Source organism: Zingiber officinale, chromosome 2A, assembly GCF_018446385.1.
Source record: "Zingiber officinale cultivar Zhangliang chromosome 2A, Zo_v1.1, whole genome shotgun sequence".
Classification (NCBI taxonomy): Eukaryota; Viridiplantae; Streptophyta; class Magnoliopsida; order Zingiberales; family Zingiberaceae; genus Zingiber; species Zingiber officinale.
The window spans coordinates 97,577,281-97,603,653 of record NC_055988.1 but is presented as its reverse complement, the minus strand read 5'-3'; the positions used below and the strand labels follow the sequence as shown (position 1 = coordinate 97,603,653).

The window sequence follows — 26,373 nt, the reverse complement described above, 5'->3', positions numbered from 1 at the left end:
CTTTTTCCCTTGCCAACTGGGCCTCTTTAATATTGATGTACTTCATGGCTCATCCAAGCATATGATCAAAGTCTCTCAGAGGCTTCCTGATAAGTGAGCGAAAGAAATCGTTATCTGTAAGTCCTTGAGAGAAGGCACTTACCAACATTTCCTGGGAGGTTGATGGGGTGTTCATGGCCACTTGATTAAAAATCCTGTAATGCTTCCTTAGGCCCTTGTTTGATCATGAACATGTTCACATTCGTCTTTTGATAATGGCGACTACTAGTAAAATGCTAAAGAAAAGCCGCTCGGAGGTTCTTGAAGCTGTAGATGGAGCCAATCGGCAAGTGTTTGAACAATCTCTGCACTGATCCAGAGAGTATGATGAGGACCATTCAGTACTTAACTCCGTCAGTGTATTGGTGGAGTGTGGATATGTTGTCAAATTTGAGTAGATGGTCCTTGGAATCAGTCGACCCTGTATACTCTCCTATCGCTAGAGGTCTGAAGTGAGGTGGAAACTAATTGTTGAGGATTTCTTGGGAGAACTACCTATTAATCCGCTCGGGAAAGTCATCGAGTCGGGATGCTTTGTCTTTCCACATGTCCCGAATGAGCGAGTCCTCAAAAGATGATCCTTGCATCCTTTCAACTCGGCCATACTCTTCTGAGGGCATGCACAGAATACTGCCCTACGATATGGGATCGGTGTGTTCAGTGCTTCCTAGAAGGTGCCCATCAGTCGATGGTGCAGCTTGCAACAGGCATGGTCTTCCATCTAGGCTCTTTGGTCAGTTCGTTGACTTGTTGTCGATATAGCCGGGTCATTCAACACTTAGCAGACAACTGCTATCTCTTGTTATTGTTGCACCATCTGTACAGCTCGGACATTTATTAGCATCTCTAGTTTTTCTTGGGTTAATGATAGTGAGTTGTCCAACGTCTTCCATCTTTATGTTCGGATGCAGGTGGAGTTCCCACAAACGACACCAAATATGATCCTGTCCGAAAGCTGAGAAGATGGTTGGCTGGAAACGTGACTCTGCAGTTGATTAGAAGAAGACTCCGCACTATCCTGCAAAATCGAGATCATTAGTGTCGGGACAGGGAAAGGGTCCCCGGCATTAGCCCTCCGATACTCAAGTCAGTGATCCGTGTATGAGGAGAAGAAGAACAGTAAAAAGACTATAGCAATAAGCGTGTTCAAATATGAAGCATCGCATACCTCTGCTTGTGGATAGAGACCCCCTTTTATAGTGCAACTATAGCATCTATGCACGCAACCCAAAGTATATGCACATTTTCCAAAGCATCCTAAGAAAAGATAAGTCAAAAAATGTATCTGACACATTTCCTTAAGTGAGCATGCAAATCTCTGATATGATAGGTCAGAAGCTTCTAAAGTACTATTTGCTTGTTCAACATTCTCTATTGCCAGCGGCACAAACTTCCAAAAGAGTATGGTAAGATATGTATGTGAGTCCCGCTGTGGGTCGACCGAGGGCCGCTGGGCCTGGACATCACCAGCTCAGGCGTCCAGAGCATAGTTTGTAAAATCGCGATCCGGATCGTAGGATCGTACGATTCTATGATCCGGAACCCTAAAATCGATCCAGGGTCGTTCGAGATCATTTTCCGTAGTAGAATCATGGTGGAATCGGTAGAATCGTATAGGATCAGTAGAATCGGTACGATTCTACGTTTCTACAATTCTACTTTGTTTTTAAAAATTAACCCATGGTTTGACATTTTGGCAGTTTAGCCCATTTCTTATTTTGGCACTTTTTTGGCCCATAAACCCAGCTGGTCAACCCAATCCGAATTTTGAAATATTATTAAATAATTTGTTTTACTTAATAGATATTAGGTTTTTACTCGATAAAGACTTCTGCAGTTATGTTTGCTTCCCCTTCGCCACCCATGAGGCGATGAGCGACCACCACACCTCCACGGCTAGGGCTGCAAACGAATCGAGCTGGCTCATGAGATTTTCAAGCCAGCTCGAAAAATATTCGATTCGTATTCGAATTTATCGAATTCGAGCCAAACTCGAACATGTTCGAACTTTTTTTCGAGCCGAAATCGAGTCCAAATTATATTATTCGAGCAGTTCGCGAGCTGCTCGCGAGCCTTAATATTTATTAATATAAGTTAAATATATATTAAATAAATAAATTTCGAGCCTTTCAAACCTATTTTCAAGCAATAATTTGAATAGTTCACGAATATGTTCGAATATTTCGAGCCGAACTCAAACTCAAGCCCTAATTCGAACCGAACTCGAACCAGACATTTTAAATTTTTCGAACTTCGAATCGAGCTCGAACTTGAATATACCTATTTCGAGCCAAATTCGAGCCTTATATTTTTCTATATATTCGGCTCGATTCGATTCGTTTGCACCCCTAGCCACGACGCCACCCACGAGGGCTGAGGCGACGAGCGATGACCACACCGACTAGCGACGACCACACCACCTCCATGCCTTGTCCTGTACTCCTGTGTCACTTTGTGATTTTTGTGCTATTTCTATTAGGTTTCGGATGCTATGTTACCAGAGCTTAAAATGTGGATTTTTGGATTGTGTGTTTTTGTTTTGTTTCTATGGCAGTTGGGGAATCATTGTCTAAGTGGCTGAGCATTGCAAATTGTGGAGCATTTTGATATGGGTTTTTTCTGGATTATGGTCATATGGTGTATGTTGGGACTTATTCTGCAGAAAATAGAGTTGAACTTGAAAGTGTGGATGTATTGGAGACTTGGCATGGTCTCGTTTTGCAGCTTTCTGAGGTGGTTTGCTGGTTTTGGGATTTCGGCAGTGTGTGTGGCTGTGTGTAGTGCAGAGAGTGGTTGCAATGGGATGTTTGTGTGCTTTATTCATTTTGGTTGGTTCTAGTACTTATGATGCTTATTGAAGTTGGATTTTGGATTATGTAGAATATTCTGCAATCTCATTAGTGTAGGGAGGATATGTGCAGATTCACATTTAACTCTACTCCAAAAGCTTTTGGCTTCGAGGACTTCAGAAAAATCCCAAACGGTATGAATACATGATGTCTATTTTTGTGTGTAACAAAGAGCACTGAATAGTATGATACTATGATGTTCTAGCTCAGAATTGGACATTCTAAATTCATGAATACATTATTACATTTAGTTATATTGACTTTTAAAAATTTCCATTTTCAAATAAATCATTCATACATAGATATATTTATTGTGAATTGGTATTGTTTCACATCATTCTTTTTTATGTTTGTATTCACCCTTTCTAATTATTAAAGATTTTTTATAGGATCGTACGTTTCTACGATTCGATCCTAACCGATCCGATCCTGACCCAAAATTGATCCTGCATAGGATCGCGATTCTACAAACTATGGTCCAGAGTGAAGTGGTTGACATGTTCTTCACTCGGCTCTACTATCGTCAGAGGGGAACATTATGCCCGATCAGACCTAAGGTCCGATCGGCTAGGGCAGTGGGTCGAGTAACTTAGTATTTGGCTCTAGACCTCGGCTGCAAGTTATGGAGGGTGACTGCTTAGATGGTCCGGTTGGCCTTTTATGTCCGACCGGCTCCAGAGGCTCGCTCGGCCATCCACAGTCCATGGTTTCATAGTCCACCCAACCCTACGACTTTAACTGTTTGACTTTGACCTCCATGTCAGCCAATCTTCACTACCTTGAACCACTTTGGGGGAGGGGGCATCTTTATCACCATACTAGACCTCATATAAGTCATTAATTGTAGGGAGTAGCCAAAGATTTTGGGGTTCTAGTTGAGATATATTAATGAGGCAAACTTAGTGAGGATTCTAGATAGTCCATTGGATGATCGACCAACACTGAATGCAAGCAAATTTTTCCTCATGATAGACGGACTAAAGGACAGGCTGCAACCATTGAAAAGAGCTAGAAGGAAAGTCAAGATGAATCTTGGCAAAATTCCTTCGCGAAAAAAAATAAAGAATTCTGTAGAGAATAGTCTCGCGTACTTTCCCTCGCCTACACAAGCATTCTTTTATATCAGTGAGAGAGTGGGAGAAGTCTTTACCGTAGACTCCGCATACTTTCTGTACATCAATCCACATCTTCAGAACATATCCGCACCACTCCTCCCGCTCGCTTGTCCACCTGGTCAGTCCCCCAATTAGACTCAGTTCAAATCAGATCATAATTATGTGACTTTGCCTTTAAGTCTGTCGATTTAATCTAAACTCGATCTCGGATCATATTTATATGACTAATTCTATCTGAAAGAAGTAGAGATGGCGCGTTAGGAAGGTGACACTACTATTGACCTGGAGAGGAACTTGAACTGGAGAAAAGGTGGTGAACTAGAATGAAAAGGGGCTTCAACTGCCTTCTTCTTCTCTGCACACATGAAAGAAAGATCCCATAGAACGTTAAGGCAAAAACCAAGGAAAAGATCCCCGACATAGGCTCTTTGACGCTTAAGTCAGTAGATGGCTGAGCTAAAAGTATAGAAGAATTCTTGACATGGTACTTGACATGGTTGAAGATCCAAAAATTCCTATCATTTTAGGAAGGTCTTTCCTTGCTACAGCGGGAGGAATTATTGTTGTTAAAAATCATAAACTTTCATTGGTAATTGGTAAGGAAATGTTGGAATATGATTTATCAAATTCTTCTAACCATGTCTATTCTCTCTTGGTGAGTGTTTGCAGTGATGTGGACACTTGCAAACTAGAGGATTGGAACTTCCATCCTCACGGGAGGCCACCGGATAAGGAACACGATCCGGCGAGTGATGTTGGGAGGAGGCCTCCCAACAAAAATGAAAAATACATCTGCCCTCCCAGGGTAAGAAAACGAGAAATGGATCAAGGAGATCGGTTGAGCTAAAGACTTTAAACAAGCGCTTCTTGGAAGGCAACCCAAGGGTTTCTTTAGTATTTTCAGTTCAAGTTTTTCCTTTCATTAGAAGTACTTTTAAATTTACTGTTATTCTTGTTTTTAGGTTGCTTTTCGCTTTTATGAGCTGGCCATGATTACATCATGGGCATGGAAGCATTGGAGAAGTTGGGAAGGAGTGAAATAATTCATGTGGAGCAAAACAGAACTTGGTCGTGCACCACACACGGCCATGTAAAGGCCATAGAGGAGTAGGAGCACTCGGCCGTGTGACTTGCACGAACCGTGTGAACCCATCCAAGAAGGAGATGTACTTGGTCGTGTCTCACACACGGCCGTGTGATTATTCCAGAGGAGGAGAAATGTCTCGGTCGTGTCTCACACACGGACGTGTGAGAAAACCAGAAAAGAAGGGTGCACTGCCCGTGCAAACCAGTACGGTCGTGCAAAGATTCCCGAGAAGAAGAAGGGTCTGGCCGTGTCTCAGACACGGCCATGTGAACAAAACCGAGAAGAAGGCTGCATTGCCCGTGTCAATTGACACAACCGTGTAGACTTACCCGAGAAGGAGAAGGATAGGACCATGTAGATCTACATGGTCGTGTGGAGTGGCTTCACCTTGGTCGTGTCTATAAAACACGGTCGTGCTTAGGTCGTGTCGGCTTCACACTCCCACACCCTCAAGTCACTTCTCTCTCCCAAACTCTTCTCATCTTCAACCCTTACTTCTCATCTTCTCAGATCTAGTTCTTAGACTCATTTCTTTCCATAAACTTCATCAAAATCTAGAAATTCTCCTCCCCTATCTCCAAGATCTACAATTCCTTGTCCCAAATATCTTGCTTTTCAAGATCTATTATTACAAGATCTTGCTTCTCCAAGAAAACAGCACCTTTCCCTACTTGAGCATGTCAACATGTCTAATCTTTTGAAGAAACTTCGCAAGGGAAGTGGTGGATCAAGTGGAGGAAGGGAGCCAACGAAAGAAAAAGGAAAGGAAAAGACTACAAAGGGCAAAAGAAAAAGGGTTGCACGCGACAAAGGTAATAACAATGAATTCAATATTGTGTTTAGAAATAAAGACCAAAAATCTAGATTTGATATTCTTGTCAATAGAAAGATTATGTGCACACGTTATATAGACCCAACTGTTTTGGACATCTTAGGAATTAGAGATGATGTAGATTGGATGATTGGGTCTTTTGATTAGAATGATATCATGTACACACATCTACCCACATATCCTCATATCATATTAGAGTTTTTGAGTTCACTAGATGTTCACTTTGCTAATGAAGATGATTACATTGGCAAAATAACTTTTAGATTAATGAATCAGGAATTTCAGTGGGCATTTAGTGATTTCAATAATTATTTTGGATTGTCTACCGGTAACTCTCGCAGGTTTGACTCGAGATTTAATTGGAATCATTTTTGGAATTCGATTACTGGATTAGATCAACCTTATGAGCCCTCTAGAGCTAAAGCCTCTCATATGTAAAACCCCACTTTTAGGTATCTACATCGTGTCATGAGTAAAATTATCTTTGGTAGAGGGGAAAGTGATGGAGTTATAAAGAAAGTGGAACTTTATGCTTTGTGGGCTATGTTACATAAGGTCGATTTCGATTCCGATTTCCATTTTTTGCAAACCTTGGTAAGAGTTGGGAAGGCATCCTCAGGAGCGATTATTTTTGGAGGATTAATTATCCAAGTAGCTGTAAATTTGGATCTTGATCTAGATGGGTTGGAGATCATCCATGGCAATAATATGATCGATATTGATGCATGTCTTTCCATGAAAATGATTTGTCGGGATGAGAATGGTTATACTTTTCCTAGGAAGAATGGTTTTCCATTACCCCTTCCTTATCCTGAGCGAACTTCTATTCGCAACCCTGCTAATTGGGCAATCACTGATGTAGACCTCGAGAATGTCCCTTCTATATCCGGAGACACTGAGCCCCACCTTGAGCCCTCGTCATCCAGACACCCGCAGCCTTCTGGACATCCGGAACCGGCTAGGCACTCTTTTACCTATGGTACGGGTCATTCCATATTTAATTTTTTTGATTTTCGTGCATCTCTAGACTTGCTTCATGATAAGTAGGAAGCCCAACGAGTAATGTTGGAGGGTCGCTTTACCTTATCAGATAATCAATTTAGAGAAGTATAAGATTATTTTCAGTTTATGAGAAATTTTCAAGGTCAAGTGGTCGAGTTTGTTCAGGACTATGATATTGATCAGGCTAGAATGAGAGGATTCATGCAGGGTATGAGCATTACTAGTCAACAAGTAGATGCCCTCTATGAATATCGCAAGTTCTTGAGTGAAACTCCAAGTTTTCCTATAGGTCATTCACGTAGACCTCCACCTCCACCACCACCACATATTGATTTCATCAGGACTATGAAAAGTTTAAATTTGGGGGTGGTTTGAAACTTGAAAATTTCTACATTTTGTTTGTTTTTGTTTGCATTTGTTTTGTTTTTTTTTTTGATTGTTCTTGATGGTCATTTGACTGTCCGTTGAAGTGTTTTGTGGCATTCCTATTGAAAACATCAATCCTCACTTTTATGCTTTCTTGTCCTAAAGTAAAATTGTTAGCACGTTCTTTATCTTGATTCATGATGTTGTAAATAATGCTAGTATGTTTAGTGTTCCTCTTTTCTTTATCTTAAGTAGCATGATGTGAGCTAAGTATCATATGGAAATAAGTTTGAGTTTTGGCTTAACCTTAAGGATCTTATCTTCACTTCACTTAACTTGAGCTTGAATAGTTGATATCATTGAAATAGTCATGATTCATCCTATTTGTTTAGTACTTAGTTTTCATGGTGATTTCTCAAACTTTATTTTGGTTACTGGATGAGGTTCGAATCTTGTAAGCTCATTTGGAAAAATCAAAATATCCCAACTTTTGTGCTTATGAACATATGTGTTTAAGTGTTGCACAATGCAATCACTTAAAGTATGAAAAAAAAGAGAGAGTGAAAAAAAGTGAAATGAAAAAAAAAAGTGTTGAAAAAGGGATATAAAAATAGTTGTCGTGAGTGAAAACAAGTAAGTCACCCCTTTGAGACCGAATTAGGTTACTGGGAAAATGATTGTTATGGTTCTCTTGATATCGAGCACGCCTTTGAAACTTTGGGTTGATTGAAAAATATGAACCAAGTGTGTGGCAGATAAGTATCTATCACCGGAAATATTAGGAACTCAAGTGGATGACGACTTGACTAGGACATAGATTGAAAACTTGAAGAGTTTGGGTCACTTTTTGCACTATGCACAAGAGACTTATGCTTAAGTCATACTTGAGTTATTTTCATGATCATGCTTATCAATGAAGCTTTTTGATAGAGTTAGGAAAGTACATTAAGGATCATGATGCATTATTGAGCATATGAATCTAGATTGAGGTATTTTGCTTGAGGACAAGAAAAGGTTTAAGTCTGGGGGTGTGATGTGCGCAGATTGTATACACTTATTTAGCATGTTTTGATGCACATTCTTATAGTTTATACATACTTTATCTATGCACTTTCATGCTCCTTGCTTTACTTTTAGCATATTTACTCTTCTTTGTTCGGAGATATTCTCTTGTGCATTTTCTACTTTCAGGAATCAAATTTGGAGAGGAATTGATGCTCGTAGCCAATTCTACAAACAAAAAAAGGAAGTTGACACCAGCCATGAGGGCTACACGGTCGTGCCAAGAGAAAATGGCCTTGGTCGTGTGGAGATGATAGGTCGTGTAGCATCAGTAGCAAAGGAGAATGACATGGTCGTGTGAGAGCCACACGGCCGTGTCACTTTTGAAGCCAGCTAGTACACGGTCGTGTATGGTTACACGGCCATGCAGCCTTTCCAGAGACAAAGAATGACATGGCCGTGTGTGCCACACGGCCGTGTGTTGTTTCCAGAGATGAAGACTGGCTAGACCGTGTGGATCTGCATGGCCGTGCAAGCCAACCAGGGACAAAGCATGGCACGGCCGTGTGAGGGTCACATGACCATGTGACCTTGGCCGAGAGGGAAGTGGGCATGGTCGTGTGAGGTTCGTACGGTCGTGCCACGAGCTGTGTGGCGCCCAAATGCCCTCTTCTATATAAAGGGGGTTCTTCCTCTTTGAAAGGGGGAGGACTCTCCCTTTAGGGAGATCCATTCTTGAGGCTTCTTCCCATATTCTTGGCGGGTCTCCAACGATCAAGAGACGTTCTCATCCAAGATTCAACTATGATAGCATAGATTGGTTCCGAATATCACTCATCGTCTTTTAGATAAGCATTTCCTTTTTATCTTCTTGATTAGGATCGGAATGTTTACGATCTTCTTGTCTTCGGTTCTTTTCTTGTGTTCTATGGAGTAGATCTCATTGTTCTAGGATGGAGGGAGTATTTTTGATGTAATTGATGTGAAATTTCAAGGATTTTCCATTTTCTTGATTCGATGACGTTGAAATATTTTGTATCAATCAAATCTTGTATGGATTATTGTGCTTTGAAACTAATTACCATTCTTGATTGGTTGTTTGTATTTCTTGTGGAATCTTGTAGAGAACTCTCTAGATTGTATTGTCGCGGGCCGTCGTGATAGGTGTTAGGATGTATACTAAAAGCCTAGCTTTTGGTATAAACATTTATCTAGAAATAAGAATCACATTGGTCAAATGTCTACATTTATGATAAATGTAGTTGTTCAATTAATTTATATTGTAGATAACATGGTGTGTGGTGTCACACACAGAGGATCATGTTATTAGTACCTTATAAATTATAAACAGTAGCTCACGATCATGATGGAAAGGAATAAACCATTGGAAGGTCGTAGTGTAATTAGGTATTAGTTTATCTTAACTATATAATTATACTAGTACACTTAGAGTGTATTGAGTAGGACCATTAGAGGTCGTTTCTTTTATACTGACTTTATAAAGGAACAAAGACCTCAGTTATTATGGAAGTGTGTGCTCTTAATCCTAATATAATAACAAGCACATATATTTGATATTTATTTCTTTAATTTATCAATGGGTGAGATTTAGTTCGATAAATCAATAAGCCCGATAAGTTGGGAAATGATATCACTTATAGTGTGTGTTGTTGATTATAGAAGGAAACTGTGTCCTAGTGATCTAGGTTGAGAATGTCCCCAAGAGGAGCTCATAAGGATTGTCATGTTAAACCCTGCAATTGGACTTAGTCCGACATGACGATGAAGTTGAGTGGTACTACTCTTGGACTAAGATATTAATTAAATGAGTTGTCAGTAACTCACTTAATTAGTGGACATTCGACATCTTAAACACAGGGAGACTAACACACTCATAATAAGAAGGAGCCCAAAATGTAATTTGGGATTGGTGCGGTAGTTCAATAATAGTTCTCTAGTGGAATGAATTATTATTGATAAAATTAAGTTGTGTGTTCGGGGCGAACACGGGATGCTTAATTTTATCGGGAGACCAAAACCAATTCCTCCTCTCGGTCCCTATCGTAGCCTCTTAATTATAGAGTACTATACCCACCTTCTTACCCATCCTATAGGGGTCGGCCAAGCTAGCTTGGAGACCAAGCTAGGGCTGGCCAAAGTTTGGTTCATGGGTGCTTCAAGGTGGCCGGCCCTAGCTTGGGTTCAAGCTTGGTGTGGCTGGCCCAAATTAAAATAAAAGGATTTTTATTTTTAAATTTTTCTTATGTGGATAACATGATTTAAAAGAGAGTTTAAAAATTTAAATCTTTCCTTTTATAAGATTCTACAAAAGATTAAGAGAAGAGTTAAAATCTATTTCCTTATTTGTAGATTAAAAGGTTGATTTTAATTTTGGTAAAAAACTTTCCTTTTAATTATGTTCATGGTTTATAAGAAAGTTTAAAAATTAAAAATTCTCTTTTATTAGTTTCTACAAAAGATTAAGAAAAGATTTAATATCTTTCCTTATTTGTAGATTGAAAGGAGATTTTAATTTTTAGAGATAACTTTCCTTTTTGGAAATTATCCACATGTTTAAAAGAAAGATTTTAATTTATAAAATTTCTTTTTATTAACCAATCATGAAGGGATTAAAATTATTGGAGAAATTTTTATAAATTTCTAGAAACAAATTAGGAAGTTTTAATTTTTGTTTTAATTAAAACTCTCCTTGTTTTGGGGAAAGAGGTGGCCGGCCAAATAAATTGGAGAAGAGAAAATTATTTTTAATTAAATAAATTTTCCTTTTCATGGCAAAAGAATTAAGGAAGTTTTTATTTAAATTTTCTTATTTGCCAAGACCAAGAATTATAAAAGAGAGGGTAGAGGAGGCTTCATGGTGAATAACTCTATTCTTTTTCTTCCTCTCTTTTCTTCCTTGGTGTGGTCGGCCCGTAGAGGTTCCCCTTCTCCTTCTCTCTTCTCCTTCTTGTGGCCGAGACTTCATCATCTCTTGGAGGCGTAGAAGTGGCCGGATCTAGCTTGGAGAAAAGGAGAGAAAGGAGTCTTGTTTCTTGCATCCCTTGGAGCTTGGTTGGTGGAAAAAGATCTTCATCTTTTGGAAGCTTTGTGCTTGGCCGAAACTTGAAGAAAGGAGAAGAAGATCGTTGCACACACAACGTCCGAGGTTAGAAGAGGAATATGGTAGAAGATCAAGAGGTTTTTCTAAAAGGTATAACTAGTATTTTTCCTTTCGGCATCATACTAGTTATTTTTGGAAATAATACCAAATACAAGAGGCATACGATTCTAGTATTTCGAATTTGTTTTTGATGTTGTGTTCTTTTGCTTTTTTTTCTTTTCCTTGTGATTTGATTGTTCTTTTCGGTTGACCTAAAGTTATTTAAGGAAATTAAATATTAACTTTCCTTAAAAGGCTTTGTCTAGTCGGTGGTGGTTGTTCCCATATCCAAGAAGGCCATGTGCCTCGCCACGTCAGTACTGGGAGCCAATTTTGGAAACTAATATTTAATGAAATTAATAACCTAAGTGATTTGTATCGAACGTGTTAAGTTCAGCAGGAGATCTGAGTCTAAACCTAAAAGAACAAATAGATTAAACTTTGGATCAAATGTGTTAAGTTCCGCAGGCGATCCAAGTTTAATTTAAAAGAACACATGGTAGCTAGGAAAAGGTTCAGACCTTTGTACAAAATTTTTTGTACAGTGGAACCATTAGGTTTTCCAAGTAGCAACTAACAATTGGTTTCAGAGCTAGGGTTTTGCCTCTGTGTATTTGGTATTATTTTAATTATGCACATGTCATACATAATTTAGGCAGGTTAATAGTAGGATGTGCTAACTTTGTAGATGCAGGATCCAACTATTATGGCTTATAGTTATTATGTGTGTGATTGGACCCTTGGACATGTCAAGGGCATTTTGTTGTGTGTGCATGATTGTATTATAAAATACAGCAGGAGCTGTATTTAGTTTTATTAGGATTTCATTTTTTGATCTAGTTACATGTACATTCCTTTTATGGAATATAGGATCGATGGATGTAAATTTTATTTTATGTTCGATCTAGTTTACATGTACATTCCTTCGAGGAATATAGGGTCGAAAAATGTAAAATTCTATTTATGTCGCGGATCGGATCTTGCAAGGCGTGGAACCTTTTGAGGACCAGAGGCGCAGCGGAACAAGGAGCAAGATGGATGCGACAACTAGACCCGGTGGCAGTGGCCAAAGATGGCAGCAGCTAGGGTTGACGACACACGAAGGACAGCAATAGATAAAAGTCATAATAGTTGAAAATTAGTTTTTCTGTTTATTGCTTTTTATGTTGTGACTGTGTGTGCTTGTTAGTATGCATGTTAAGTAGACTAGCATAGTTAAAATTCCTCACTTTAAATAACTAAGTGGGAGAGGGATTTATTTTTAAATAAATTTCACGGTCTCCATTACTGGTTTATAAGTGATGCAACAAGCTTGCGCGTTGGCTCTGAGTGCCTTCCTCCATATCGGATGAGCTTGTTTGCGGATCACTAGATTAAACTTCCATTTTGGATGACTATAGGAAGTTAATTAAGAGCGTGTGATCTTCCCCATCGGAAGGGGCACAATCTTATTAATGGACTTAGTGTCAAGTAATGGTATACACTTAGGCACGTCTAATAGTATCCTCCCCATCGGAGTCACTACTATTATTTGTGTGACTGAAGAAAACCAACTATTAATTTGTCAAATAAATAAGTTGACAAGATAATAAAATTAAAAACCCCTCTTACAAATGTTTGATTTTGTATACGTCCACACTATCGTGGCATACAAAATACACGGTGTTTGAGGTAATTTTATTTGTCATAAAGATTTATTGACAAGATAATTAATAGGTAAACCCCTCCTCTTACAAATGTTTAATTTTGTATACGTCCACACTATCGTGGCTTGCAAAATTCACGATGTTTGAGGTGTTGGTAAATTTAAATAATATTGTTTGAGGAATCAATGTTATTTTAAATTCAAAAGTTTTGACCAAATATTTGATCAAAGAAAGATCAACTATTAATTTTATTCGTCATAAAGTAAAGTTGACGAGATAATAAAATTAATGGATAAAATCTCTTCTTTGATTTTGTATACGTCCACACTATCGTGGCATACAAAATTCATGGGGATTTTAAGGAATTGATCTTGACCAAATATTTTTGTGATTCTTAGGATTTAAAATGTTTGCCAATTCCCTAGTTGTTATACTATAGAAAAGACTTAGTAAGTCCCAATTGTAATGATTGGAAATAGGACTTGGACATTAAGGTAGACTGTCTTCTTAGAATTAAGAACAAGATAGGTGTATTTTATTCATACATGTTTAGTGGTATTATCTACCGGTACCTGGTGTGTAGATACAGGAACCACTAAGCATGTCTACAATTCATTGCAAGGGTTATAGGAAATCCGATAACTATATGAAAGGTAAATCACCGTTTACATGGGCACTACTGTAAAAAGTGGTAGCTATTGCAGTGGGAGATGCTTATCCTCTGATAGGAATAAAATATGGATTTTAGAAATTGTCTTTACGTACTAAGTTTAGAAAGAATTTGTTTTCAGTTTCTAAACTATTAAAGAATAGATGTTGTGTCTATTTTGATAACAAAGTTGTTGTCAAGAAAAATAGGGAAGTTATCTATTCTGGTACGTTGGTTGGCAATTTAAAAATCCAATAAATCCCATGATGCAACAAATGGAAATTAGTAACACATCTTCTAATTTTTAAGAGAAAGCAACCTTTGGAAATGAACCAATTATATTTTTGGCATCTAAAGCTAGGTTATATTAACTTGAGTAGGATTCATTGGTAGCTGATGAACTTTTGGGTTCATTGGTAGTGGAAATCTTTCCAACCTGCGAGTCTTACTTGGAAGGAAAAATAACCAAGAAGCTTTTAAGTCTAAGGGGTTTGGAGCCAAAGATATATAAGAATAGGTTCATTCTGATTTGTGAAGACTTTTTGACTATCCAGGCAAGAGGTTGTTTCAAATATTTCGTCTATTTTATAGACAACTATTTGAGATACGGATATATTTACTTGATGTGCCATAAGTCTAAGTGCTTTGATTAGTTCAAAGAGTACGAGGCTGATGTGGAGAAACGTCAAAGTAAAAGTGTCAAGACACTACGGTGAGATCGTAGTGGCAAGTACCTCTTGGGAGAATTTAGGAGACACTTATCAGAAGTAGGGATTCAATCCCAACTAACTGCACCTGGTACACCCCTACAGAATGGTGTAGAAAAAGGAAGGTATAGGACTCTTATGGAAATAAGTAGTTTGATAATGAGTTATTTGGAAAATTACCAAATTCATTTTAAGGATATACTCTGGAAACAGAAGTGAACATAGTACCTTCCAAAATCATAACTCTCTACTCATATAGAATTGTTGAATAGGCGTAAGCTTATTTTGAAACATATTCGGATTCGGGTAGTCCAGCACATATGCTGAAGAGAGACAATGATAATTTGGACATGAATTCACTTGTTTGTGGGTTATCCTAGAGAAATGAAAGTAGGTTTATAGTCTTAAAAATTAGAAGGTCATTGTTAGCATCAATGATCGATTTTTAGAAAAGGACTATGTAATAAACCACGTGCCCATAAGTAAATTTGTTCTTACGGAAATAATAAAAGACATGTCTAATCTAGTACCAACTGTGCAAGATGAGATACCACAAGGAAACTGCAATACGTATCACAAATGATACACAATTACAGAAAGTGTCTCGTCGTAGTGGGAGGGTTGTTAGGTAACCTAAAAAGATTCATGTTTTGGGAGAGTTTTTGGACTCGATCTCTGGAGGACATGAACCTGATCTCCGGACATATGACGAAGCACTCCAAGATAAAGATGCAGCATCTTGGCAAAGAGTAATGAATAATAGAATTAGAATATATGTATTCTAATAAAATCTAGAAACTTGTAGAACCACTAAATGGTGTAAAAAAGACTTTGGGTGTAAGGTCCATAATAGGAAAAGAGGGATAGACAGGAAGGTAGAAACTTTCAAAGCAAAGCTTGATGAAAAAGGAAACTTTTTCACTAGTAGCCATGCTTAAGTCTATCTGGATTCTTTTATCTATTTGGCAAGTGGATGTCAAGACAGCATTCCTTAATGGAAGTCTTGAAGAAAGCATCCATATAAAGCAACCAGAAGGGTTCATTGCAAAAGGCTAAGAGCATCTTGTGTGCAAGCTCAATCAGTCTATGGACTGAGGCAAAGCTTCAAGGTCTTGGAACATCCGGTTTATCAAAGTAATCCAGACCTATGGATTTATTTAGTAACCAAATAAGTCTTGTATATACAAAAGGTGTGATGGAAACGTGGTGGTATTTCTTATACTATACGTAGATAACATTTTTGGTAGTTGGAAACAATATCAAAATGTTGTCAGAAGTAAGGGTATGGTTGTCCAAACAATTCGATATGAAGGACTTGGGAGAATGAATATATTCTTGGGATCAAAGTAATAAGGGATCGCAAGAAAAGAATATTTTACTTATCTCAAGCTTCATATATCGGAAAAAATCCTTGCTCGTTTTAAGCATGCAACACTCCATGAAAGGTTTCTTACCTTTTTAGCATGGAGTAACTTTATCTAAAGAAATGTCTCCGTAGACATCAAAGGAGATAGAGGAAATGAAGGCAGTTCTTTATGCTTCGGCTGTTGGAAGCCTAATATATGCTATGCACGAGATTAGAAATCTGTTTTGCCAAGGGCATAGTTAGCAGATATCAAAGTAACCCTGGACAAGGACATTGGACTGCAGTAAAGCATATATTGAAGTACCTTAGAGGCACTAGAGATTATATGCTAGCTTACAAGGCGGTTAATTTGGACCCTGTGGGTTGCACGGATTTTGACTTCCAGTCGGATAGGGACAATAGTAAGTCAACCTCGGGGTTTTGTGTTTACTTTAGGAGGTAAAGTCATAACTATGGAAGAGTGATAAGCATAGGTGTTTTTCTGGACTCCACCATAGAAGCTGAGTATATGGCAAACCTCTGAGGTAGCCATAAAAGCTGAATGACTCAATAACCTCAAGATAGACTTAGATATGATTTCTGGTTTGTCCAAAGATTATTACAATTTATTGTAATAATATTAGTGCAGTAGCAAACTCGAAGAAACCATAAGTCTATAAGGTAAGTAAACACAATAGAGCGCAAGTACCACCCAATACGAGAAATCGTATAAACGAGGAGAAGTTGTTGCTGCCTAGATTACATTAGGTGATGACCTATAGATCCTTTCACTAAGGTCCTTAAGGCAAGAGCTTTTGATGGGCATGTTGAAGGGTTGGGAATCAGATGTATGGCAGCAGATATAGCAGCTTAGTCTTTTAGTGTAAGTGGGAGATTGTTAGGATGTATACTAAAAGCCTAGCTTTTGGTATAAACATTTATCTAGAAATAAGAATCACATTGGTCAAATGTCTACATTTATGATAAATGTAGTTGTTCAATTAATTTATATTGTAGATAACATGATGTGTGGTGTCACACACAGAGGATCATGTTATTAGTACCTTATAAATTATAAACAGTAGCTCACGACCATGATGGAAAGGAATAAACCATTGGAAGGTCGTAGTGTAATTAGGTATTAGTTTATCTTAACTATATAATTACACTAGTACACTTAGAGTGTATTGAGTAGGACCATTAGAGGTCGTTTCTTTTATACTAACTTTATAAAGGAACAAAGACCTCAGTTATTATGGAAGTGTGTGCTCTTAATCCTAATATAATAACAAGCACATATATTTGATATTTATTTCTTTAATTTATCAATGGGTGAGATTTAGTTCGATAAATCAATAAGCCCGATAAGTTGGGAAATGATATCACTTATAGTGTGTGTTGTTGATTATAGAAGGAAACTGTGTCCTAGTGATCTAGGTTGAGAATGTCCCCAAGAGGAGCTCATAAGGATTGTCATGTTAAACCCTGCAATTGGACTTAGTCCGACATGACGATGAAGTTGAGTGGTACTACTCTTGGACTAAGATATTAATTAAATGAGTTGTCAGTAACTCATTTAATTAGTGGACATTCGACATCTTAAACACAGGGAGACTAACACACTCATAATAAGGAGCCCAAAATGTAATTTGGGATTGGTGCGGTAGTTCAATAATAGTTCTCTAGTGGAATGAATTATTATTGATAAAATTAAGTTGTGTGTTCGGGGCGAACACGGGATGCTTAATTTTATCGGGAGACCAAAACCAATTCCTCCTCTCGGTCCCTATCGTAGCCTCTTAATTATAGAGTACTATACCCACCTATACCCACCTTCTTCCCCATCCCATAGGGGCCGGCCAAGCTAGCTTGGAGACCAAGCTAGGGCCGGCCAAAGTTTGGTTCATGGGTGCTTCAAGGTGGTCAGCCCTAGCTTGGGTTCAAGCTTGGTGTGGCCGGCCAAAATTAAAATAAAAGGATTTTTATTTTTAAATTTTTCTTATGTGGATAACATGATTTAAAAGAGAGTTTAAAAATTTAAATCTTTCCTTTTATAAGATTCTACAAAAGATTAAGAGAAGAGTTAAAATCTCTTTCCTTATTTGTAGATTAAAAGGTTGATTTTAATTTTGATAAAAACTTTCCTTTTAATTATGTTCATGGTTTAAAAGAAAGTTTAAAAATTAAAAATTCTCTTTTATTAGTTTCTACAAAAGATTAAGAAAAGATTTAATATCTTTCCTTATTTATAGATTGAAAGGAGATTTTAATTTTTAGAGATAACTTTCCTTTTTGGAAATTATCCACATGTTTAAAAGAAAGATTTTAATTTATAAAATTTCTTTTTATTAACCAATCATGAAGGGATTAAAATTATTGGAGAAATTTTTATAAATTTCTAGAAACAAATTAGGAAGTTTTAATTTTTGTTTTAATTAAAACTCTCCTTGTTTTGGGGAAAGAGGTGGCCGGCCAAATAAATTGGAGAAGAGAAAATTATTTTTAATTAAATAAATTTTCCTTTTCGTGGCAAAAGAATTAAGGAAGTTTTTATTTAAATTTCCTTATTTGCCAAGACCAAGAATTATAAAAGAGGGGGTAGAGGAGGCTTCATGGTGAATAACTCTATTCTTTTTCTTCCTCTCTTTTCTTCCTTGGTGTGGTCGGCCCCTAGAGGTTCCCCTTCTCCTTCTCTCTTCTCCTTCTTGTGGCCGAGACTTCATCATCTCTTGGAGGCATAGAAGTGGCCGGATCTAACTTGGAGAAAAGGAGAGAAAGGAGTCTTGTTTCTTGCATCCCTTGGAACTTGGTTGGTGGAAAAAGATCTTCATCTTTTGGAAGCTTTGTGCTTGGCCGAAACTTGAAGAAAGGAGAAGAAGGTGCTTTGGTGGTTTCTCATCTCGAAAGATCGTTGCCCACACAACGTCCGAGGTTAAAAGAGGAATACGGTAGAAGATCAACAGGTTTTTCTAAAAGGCATAACTAGTATTTTTCCTTTCCGCATCATACTAGTTATTTTTGGAAATAATACCAAATACAAGAGGCATACGATTCTAGTATTTCGAATTTGTTTTCGATGTTGTATTCTTTTGTTTTTTTCTTTTCCTTGTGATTTGATTGTTCTTTTCGGTTGACCTAAAGTTATTTAAGAAAATTAAATATTAACTTTCCTTAAAAGGCTTTGTCTAGTCGGTGGTGGTTGTTCCCATATCCAAGAAGGTCATGTGCCTCGCCACGTCAGTACTGGGAGTCAATTTTGGAAACTAATATTTAATGAAATTAATAACCTAGGTGATTTGGATCGAACGTGTTAAGTTTCGCAGGAGATCCGAGTCTAAACCTAAAAGAACAAATAGATTAAACTTTGGATCAAATGTGTTAAGTTCCGCAGGCGATCCAAGTTTAATTTAAAAGAACACATGGTAGCTAGGAAAAGGTTCAGACCTTTGTACAAAATTTTTTGTACAGTGGAACCATTAGGTTTTCCGAGTAGCAACTAACAATAGGGTTGCCCCATTAAGCAGACATTTAGGGGATAACTTTGAGGAGTGAAACAATAATCTACAAAGAAGTAGGATAGATTGATGTGCTGAATTTTATATCTTAAAGTAAATTGATTAGTGATGTGTTTCTATGTCGTATGACCGCGGAGCATCGTGAGAGGGTTTCCCCATTAAAAGGACTTTATAGGGATCATAACTATTTGATTGCTTAAGATTTAGATAAGAGTCCTTGACAGGTGCTTTCTACAGGAAATAACCAATGACTTCTTACAAATACAATTCAATTGAGGATAGGATTAGTAGATCTTTTCACATTAATGAGTATCACAAAGAAACCAAATCTCCTAGAACCTTTACAAAATTAAATTTCTGCATTTAACCCTTTTACTTCTATTCACTGATTGTTTCTTAGGTCGTAGAATCTTTTGTTCGATTATTTAGCTAATTCGCTATAAGACATCTTTAGTGGTTATAATCAGTCCCTGTGGATTCGATATTCTTTGTATTACTGACGACATAACCGTACACTTGCGATGGCGTAACAAGTAGCTATTAGCAAAATGGTGAAGGATAGTCTTGCGGAAATACTTATAACAATAGATGGATTCGGCTGATAGTCGGTTGAACCATCTCTGTGCCAAGTTAGAGAATGTGGTGAGGAATACTCAGCACTTTACATCATCCGTGTACTGATGAAAGGTGGTGGCATTTTCAAACTTGAGGAGGTGGTCTTTTAGATCAGTTGTCCCTCCATATTCCTCTATTGTCAAGGGTCGAAAGTGGTTTAGCAGCTTGTCCTCCAATATTTCATGGGAGAACGGCATGCTTATCTGCTCAGCAGAACCTCTGCCCATCAAGGCTTTCCCTTTGCGTAAATCATGCATGGGCGCATCTCTAGAAGATGATACTAGGGAATTTCTTCTCGACCCATCTCCTCGAAAGGAGTGCAGAATAGTGCCCAGTGATGTGCTATCAGAATGGTGGCATAGTTGGTAGGTTGATTGGTTAGATGGGTGTTGTATGAAGCCAACCTCTGGTGGAGGAAGAATTAGCTGAAACCTAGTTGGGCCTTCTACTCGAGTTCCTCTTTCAGTGTGAGGACCCGCCCTGGACGTGGCCAGATCATGTGGCAATGTACCAGTGGCAGTCGCTTGTTGTTGTATTAACCTTTGTGCTCGATCGGCTACCAACAACTCGAAATATAATCTTCCTAAGATAGGGTGACAGTGGTGAATCGTCTAGCTTTTCCATTTGTATGTTTCATATTCAAGTGAAAGTTTCATAGATAACGCCAAATTTGATCCTATCTAAAAGTGATGGAGATGACACGCTAGGAAGGTGACACTGCTATTGACCTGGAGAGGACCTTGAACTAAAGAAAAGGTGGCGAACTAGAATGAAAAGGGGCTTCGACTGCCTTCTTCCTCTCTGTACACACGAAAGAAAGATCCCCTAGAATGTTAGGGCAAAAACCATGGAAGGGGTCTCTGGCATAGACCCTCTAATGCTCAAGTCAGTAGATGATTGAGTGAAAAGTAGAGAAGAACTACAGTAAAATTGAGTGAACGTAGTAAAGAGTATGTTGCGTAATAATCTGTAAAACATACTTCGCTAGAGAAGAGAACCCCCCCCCCCTTTTAAATCACCTATCATAACTTCGTAATAATGAGATGACAAAAAATATTCAGTGCCAAAAGATGTCAGATAATGGAAGGTGTATAGTCTAAAATTTTTGTACAGTTATCCCCTCAAGGAATCTTCTGTTATACATATATGAACAGTCTAATATAACCTTCGTAATAATAATAGAAGCTGTATAGTCACCTTTGTAAGAAGGTTCCATTGAATGCATATATTGTAATCGAAGAATATTCTCTAACGAATAGTTGTTATTCTCTGACAGATTATTGTGATTTCTTAATAATGTTGTCTCCTGGAATATAGCCCGGCCAGATATTTGGACGAACAAGGTATCTAGATCGTCTCTATGTCCGACCGCTTTATAATGAGAATTACCTTATGCATTTGCCTTAATCATTCATATATGAAACGGGAATAGAGCCTCGTAAACCCGATCAAACTTATAAATAGGAGCATTGTATCTTTGAAAGGGGAGTTGAATCTCATAAGTCCGGCTGGCCATAAGTCCGGACGGCAATATGCTTATAGGCTCATGCTGAAGATCTGATAAGTAATAAGGAGCCAAGTCTCACCGGTTCGATCAGCTCTAGGACTGACCGATCGTGTGATAGGAGACTGGCTATTGGATAACAAGGTGATCAACCTCATAAGTACGACCGACCTTATGACGGTCAATTTATACTGAAGGTTCTAATGTACTGTAGGACTGAATCTATAAGTTGAACGATATTGTAGAAGTGGGGAGCTAGGTCCCGTACATTTGACCGACGCATTAAGACTAACCTGTAATAGTCTGAGTGTTGCTTTATCATGTTGAGTACTGTCTGGTAATGACTAAGAGCTGAGAAATGGAAGATCATCTCATAAGACCGAACAATCCTTGTGGTGACCTAGCAATATGTCGAGAGGTACTATAGTGTCAATTAAATGACTGCATGCTAAGTGCTTGTCTATTATAATTCCGACTAGATCTTAGTTTGTTTGACTATATGTTGAGAGATTGCCTATGAAGAGTGAGCTATCCAGTGTACTCGACTGACATATTAAGGTCGATCGGGTTTATCTTGTATATCTTAAGCAATGAATAGAACGACAAGGCTCTTAAATCCAACCAATATTTGTGTTGTTAGATCATATACTGAGACTTATATTTGACAAATGGAAAGTTGGGTCCCTTGAATCCGGCCGGCCCTAAGGACCGTCTTTAAACATTGTAAGGTTAGTTGTACACTGAGTTACGTAGTTTTGCAAGCTTGCTCGGTATTTATATCAATCGTCTATTCATAAGTGGAATACTAGATCCTTCAAGTCCATCTGAATGTAGGGTGGACCGTATTCATACCAAAGGTCTTAGCGCTATGTGAGAAGCTAAGCTTTGATGAGGATGACACTTAGATTGCTATCTCATATTGACTGTGATTGTCACCTCATTTTAATTTTGACTTTTACATCATCTCTAGATCTGCTCACAATATCCCGTATATATCAATGACTATGGCGTAGCAAAATCCTAGTGCATGTGTTTTTTCATAATTGCCTTAAGTGGTTACGGGCCAAACATCTTTACGGTGGATGCTTTCGTTTTGATCTTTTGGGGCATGCAATTTACAGTCTGAATGCGAAGTCAGACGAAAGGAGTTTTTCATCGCCTAAACGCCACTGTTTACTTGGAGTCCTGAATTTGCTCGCATTTATGTATCAAAGTCATGGCAGGAGATTGCAGGAGGGCAATCCCTCTGTCCTATGCATGTGCTTGACCGGATCTTTCTTTATCGTTTGCGACTTTGAAGATATCTCGTGGAGGTTCCAGGAAGCCACTGCCTCTGATCATCTTGTGTCATGACTTATGGTCATGCAGGCGGAGTTCTCGTGCCATGATCATTTCAGTTTGATATGCTCGATCATCTTTGAAGAGACACATAAATTAGGATAGAAATCTGTTAATTAATTTGTTTTTGTTATTATCTATGGGTTAATAAAGGATTTGAATTCCAAGACTTTCACATCTTGACTCTCTTTTTCATTCCATCCGGAAAGAAGATACAGTTGTCCTCCTCTTAAGCCTTACGGAAGAGTAGTAGTTTTTGTTTTGCTTTTCTATCATCGACAATTTGAAGATCATGACTTCTTCCAACCTCGACTTAGATTTAAATTTATAATTTTTTGTGCTTTTGCAATTTTATTATATGTTCAGGACAAGATCTTATATTAAAATTATATAATTTTTTAAAAAGTAATTCACATATACACTAATTCAAGATTCCAACTCTAATTACTAATTAGAGAGTGAGTTCCACTTTTTACTATGGCACGGTTGCTCTGGAGCTGGAGCTATATAATTCATTTAGATTGATGTAGGAAGAACAATTCATACATCCATCTGTGTGACTTGAAATTCAAAAAAGCAGCAGAGAGTGATGGAAGCATCAGCGAGAGTACACTCCACTCGATGCCTTTTAATCCCTGCAGTCGTTTCACTGGCTGGCTGGCTGGGAAGGCACTCACGTCGCATACTCGGCTAAATACTTTTTATCACTTTGATCAGGTTTTTTGAAGCCTCAAAGTAGGCCTTTTACTAATGGTTTCTGGGTAGGTGGCAGGGAGTCAGAGAGACGGCAGCAGCCATAACAGCACGAGCCCAGCAGCATGACCAGAAGGGCGGCAGGCGAGCAGCAGCAGCAGCGGCTGGACGAGTTGCAAACTGCGTGCCTGTGCCTTGCCCTGCACTCTTTCTGCCGTCAGTCTAATTAAGAACAGACCACTGTCACCAGGTTGCAGCCAACAGCTACTGTCTCACTGACTCTCCATTAATTTAAAACCAAAATGCAATTGCAGGGAGTCAGCAAGCTGCGGCTGCTTCTGCTGTCATGTGTCGGTCACTCTCTCTGGTCTTTTAGTGCCTCCATTTCCGCTTAATCTGTAAGAGTAAGCCTTCTCCGACCTGTAGCTGTGTTGGAACATGATGGTGGGAGGAGGAGGAGGAGGAGGGGGGCGGAGTAGGTATCCCTTCACGGTCTCGCAGTGGCAAGAATTAGAGCTCCAAGCCCTCGTCTTCAGGTACATGGCCTCGGGTATACCCGTACCCTCTGATCTCGTCCTTTGCATCAGGCGAAGACCCTTCGTGGATCCTCAAACTCTCCCCTTCCTCCCTAATCTCCCTGCGAGTAAGTCCTGCTACTTCAACCTCCTCGATCTCCCTACTTTCTGCTGATTCCTCTGTTGACAGTTGGATGGGGAGCTTATCAGATGGGCGACGCGAGGAAGGCGATGGATCCAGAGCCAGGGAGGTGCAGGAGAACGGACGGGAAAAAATGGAGATGCTCCAAGGAGGCTTATCCCGACTCCAAGTACTGCGAGAGGCACATGCACAGGGGTAAAAGCCGTTCAAGAAAGCCTGTGGAATTGTCTTTGGCCACCAGTCCAGTCTCCTCCGGCCACTGCTCGTCCAACTTCCACCCTCCTCTCCCGCGGCCACCGCCTCAGGCCGGCCATTTTCCCTTCTCGTGTTCCTCCTCTGCGAGGCCCCCTGAAAACTACAGGTAATTAATGAATGAAACATGCATATATGTATATATATACACACCTTCCTCTGAGTTCGGCTCTGTTTATTGATTCTGTATGATTAATTGTTTGATCGGAGAGAAGGAACGTCCATGGACTCAAGGAAGGTGTGAATGAGTACCCATTCCTCATGGAAAGCTCGAAACAGAGTTGGAGCAGCAGCACCGATCCTTTCTCCAGAATGTTTGCGTCTGAGAAAGAGATGGAAAAGCAATACTTGTTGCCGAATGTCGATCTCAAGATAGATAGGCCTGCTAAGTTGGAAGTGCAACCGAGGCCGTTCCACTGTTTTCTCGATGAAAAGCCTCCGAAGATTGAAGATTCCTGGATGAGCATGAACTTGGACTCGAAGAGTACGCGGCTATCTATCTCACTTCCGATGGCCAATCACGACATGCCGATGACTGCTTCCCGGCGCTACAATGGTAGTAGTTTCATGAAGCGAACTCTCCATTTGTTTGTTTTTTCTCAGCTTTGTTTTCTTCACGTTGCAGATGGTTAACTCCTGAAGACGAACGAGAAGCGTGTTCGCACCTTCTTCCTTGATGCTCTAGATTTGACTTCTCCTCCTCTATCTTGATATTTTGTTGTGATGAATGAAGAAGAGGTGGGTTGCCGCCATGTTTGCAATTTTTCTTTGAGCAATGCTGTTCCAGTTAGCTTGAAACTACAGTCTGCCAATGAGATCGCCTAAAACTATTGTTGAGAAGTTGCCTTCTGTTTAATAAACTCATTCTACCTGGCATGTTCACTTTAACTCGCTCAGCCCGGAGGCAAGGTGTTATGGTTAAGTTCGATCAAGATCTAGAATTCGAGAATACTGCGATGAATTTCTATATATATTTTTTTGATTTATTTTGATGATTAATAAAAAATTTTCGTAGGACCCAATTAATAGTCTTAGATTTAAGTTACTGACCTGATTAATTTTCTTTTATTAAACTCGCGAAAATCTCTTGATATGTTATATATGTTTGATCCGACTGGCCTATTTAGGCTACTTGGTTCATCTGAATCGCCTAATTCATCTAAATCGCTCAGTCCACATTGAGAAGCTCAGCTAGTCTAACTTGGCCATGCAGACTTAACTACTCAAGTGTCCTATCCGACTCGTTTGACCTAATCTAGCCCATTAGCTGATCGATTAAGCAACCCTATCCTCTTGTCTCAATTGACTAGTAGTCTAATTGGCACCTTCGATCCCCTCGATCGACACAACTAAATCAAAATCTTGGGCTTGATGTATTTACTCGGAACACTTAGCCTAACCAAATTGATAGTGCTATGTGGTTTGCAACTAAACCTATCGCCTCTTGACTAACTAGCCAACTTAGCTCATCGAGCGCCACTCTAATCATTTCCTTTGGTAGTGCCACTTGACTTGTTCGACCCACTCAAATTACTTGCCTGATATATACTCTTCTGACCTGACCGATCAATTCAACCAAGTTTCACATCTCGCCTGTTTAACACTAGGGCTTAAGGAGTTTATTCTTTATGGACAAAATTGACTGATAAACTTAAAAAAATTTAAATCACTTTAAATTCAAAATCAATATATTCTTGATGTTTATAAGTCTCTTGAATATATACTATCGTTAGATTTAAATTTAATAATATAAATGAAGAACAATACATTTTTAAACTTATAAAAATTTGATAAAATTTATCAAAGCTCATTATAAGGCCTTAAATAATGATATTCATTAATAAATATCATCCATAGGACTCCTAGATTTAAAAAATATTAAATTTTTAAATTTTTGAATGACGTAGATTTATCAATTAGTTTCATTCGAAAATTACTTGAAAATATTTGAATTATTTCAAACTAAAATTAATGTATTTATGTAAGTGTCCTCTTAATGC

General features: G+C 38.6%; 1 protein-coding gene across 1 annotated transcript; it reads left to right on the top strand.

Moving 5' to 3' along the window:
* Positions 1-23,553: 23,553 nt before the first annotated feature.
* On the top strand, positions 23,554-25,304 carry LOC122039823 (growth-regulating factor 2-like). Its single transcript, XM_042599259.1, has 4 exons — positions 23,554-24,107; positions 24,170-24,482; positions 24,589-24,929; positions 24,999-25,304. The coding sequence occupies exons 1-4, from the start codon at positions 23,903-23,905 to the stop codon at positions 25,004-25,006; spliced, it is 867 nt and encodes a 288-aa protein (XP_042455193.1). The 5' UTR covers positions 23,554-23,902; the 3' UTR covers positions 25,007-25,304.
* The last annotated feature ends 1,069 nt before the right edge of the window (positions 25,305-26,373 follow it).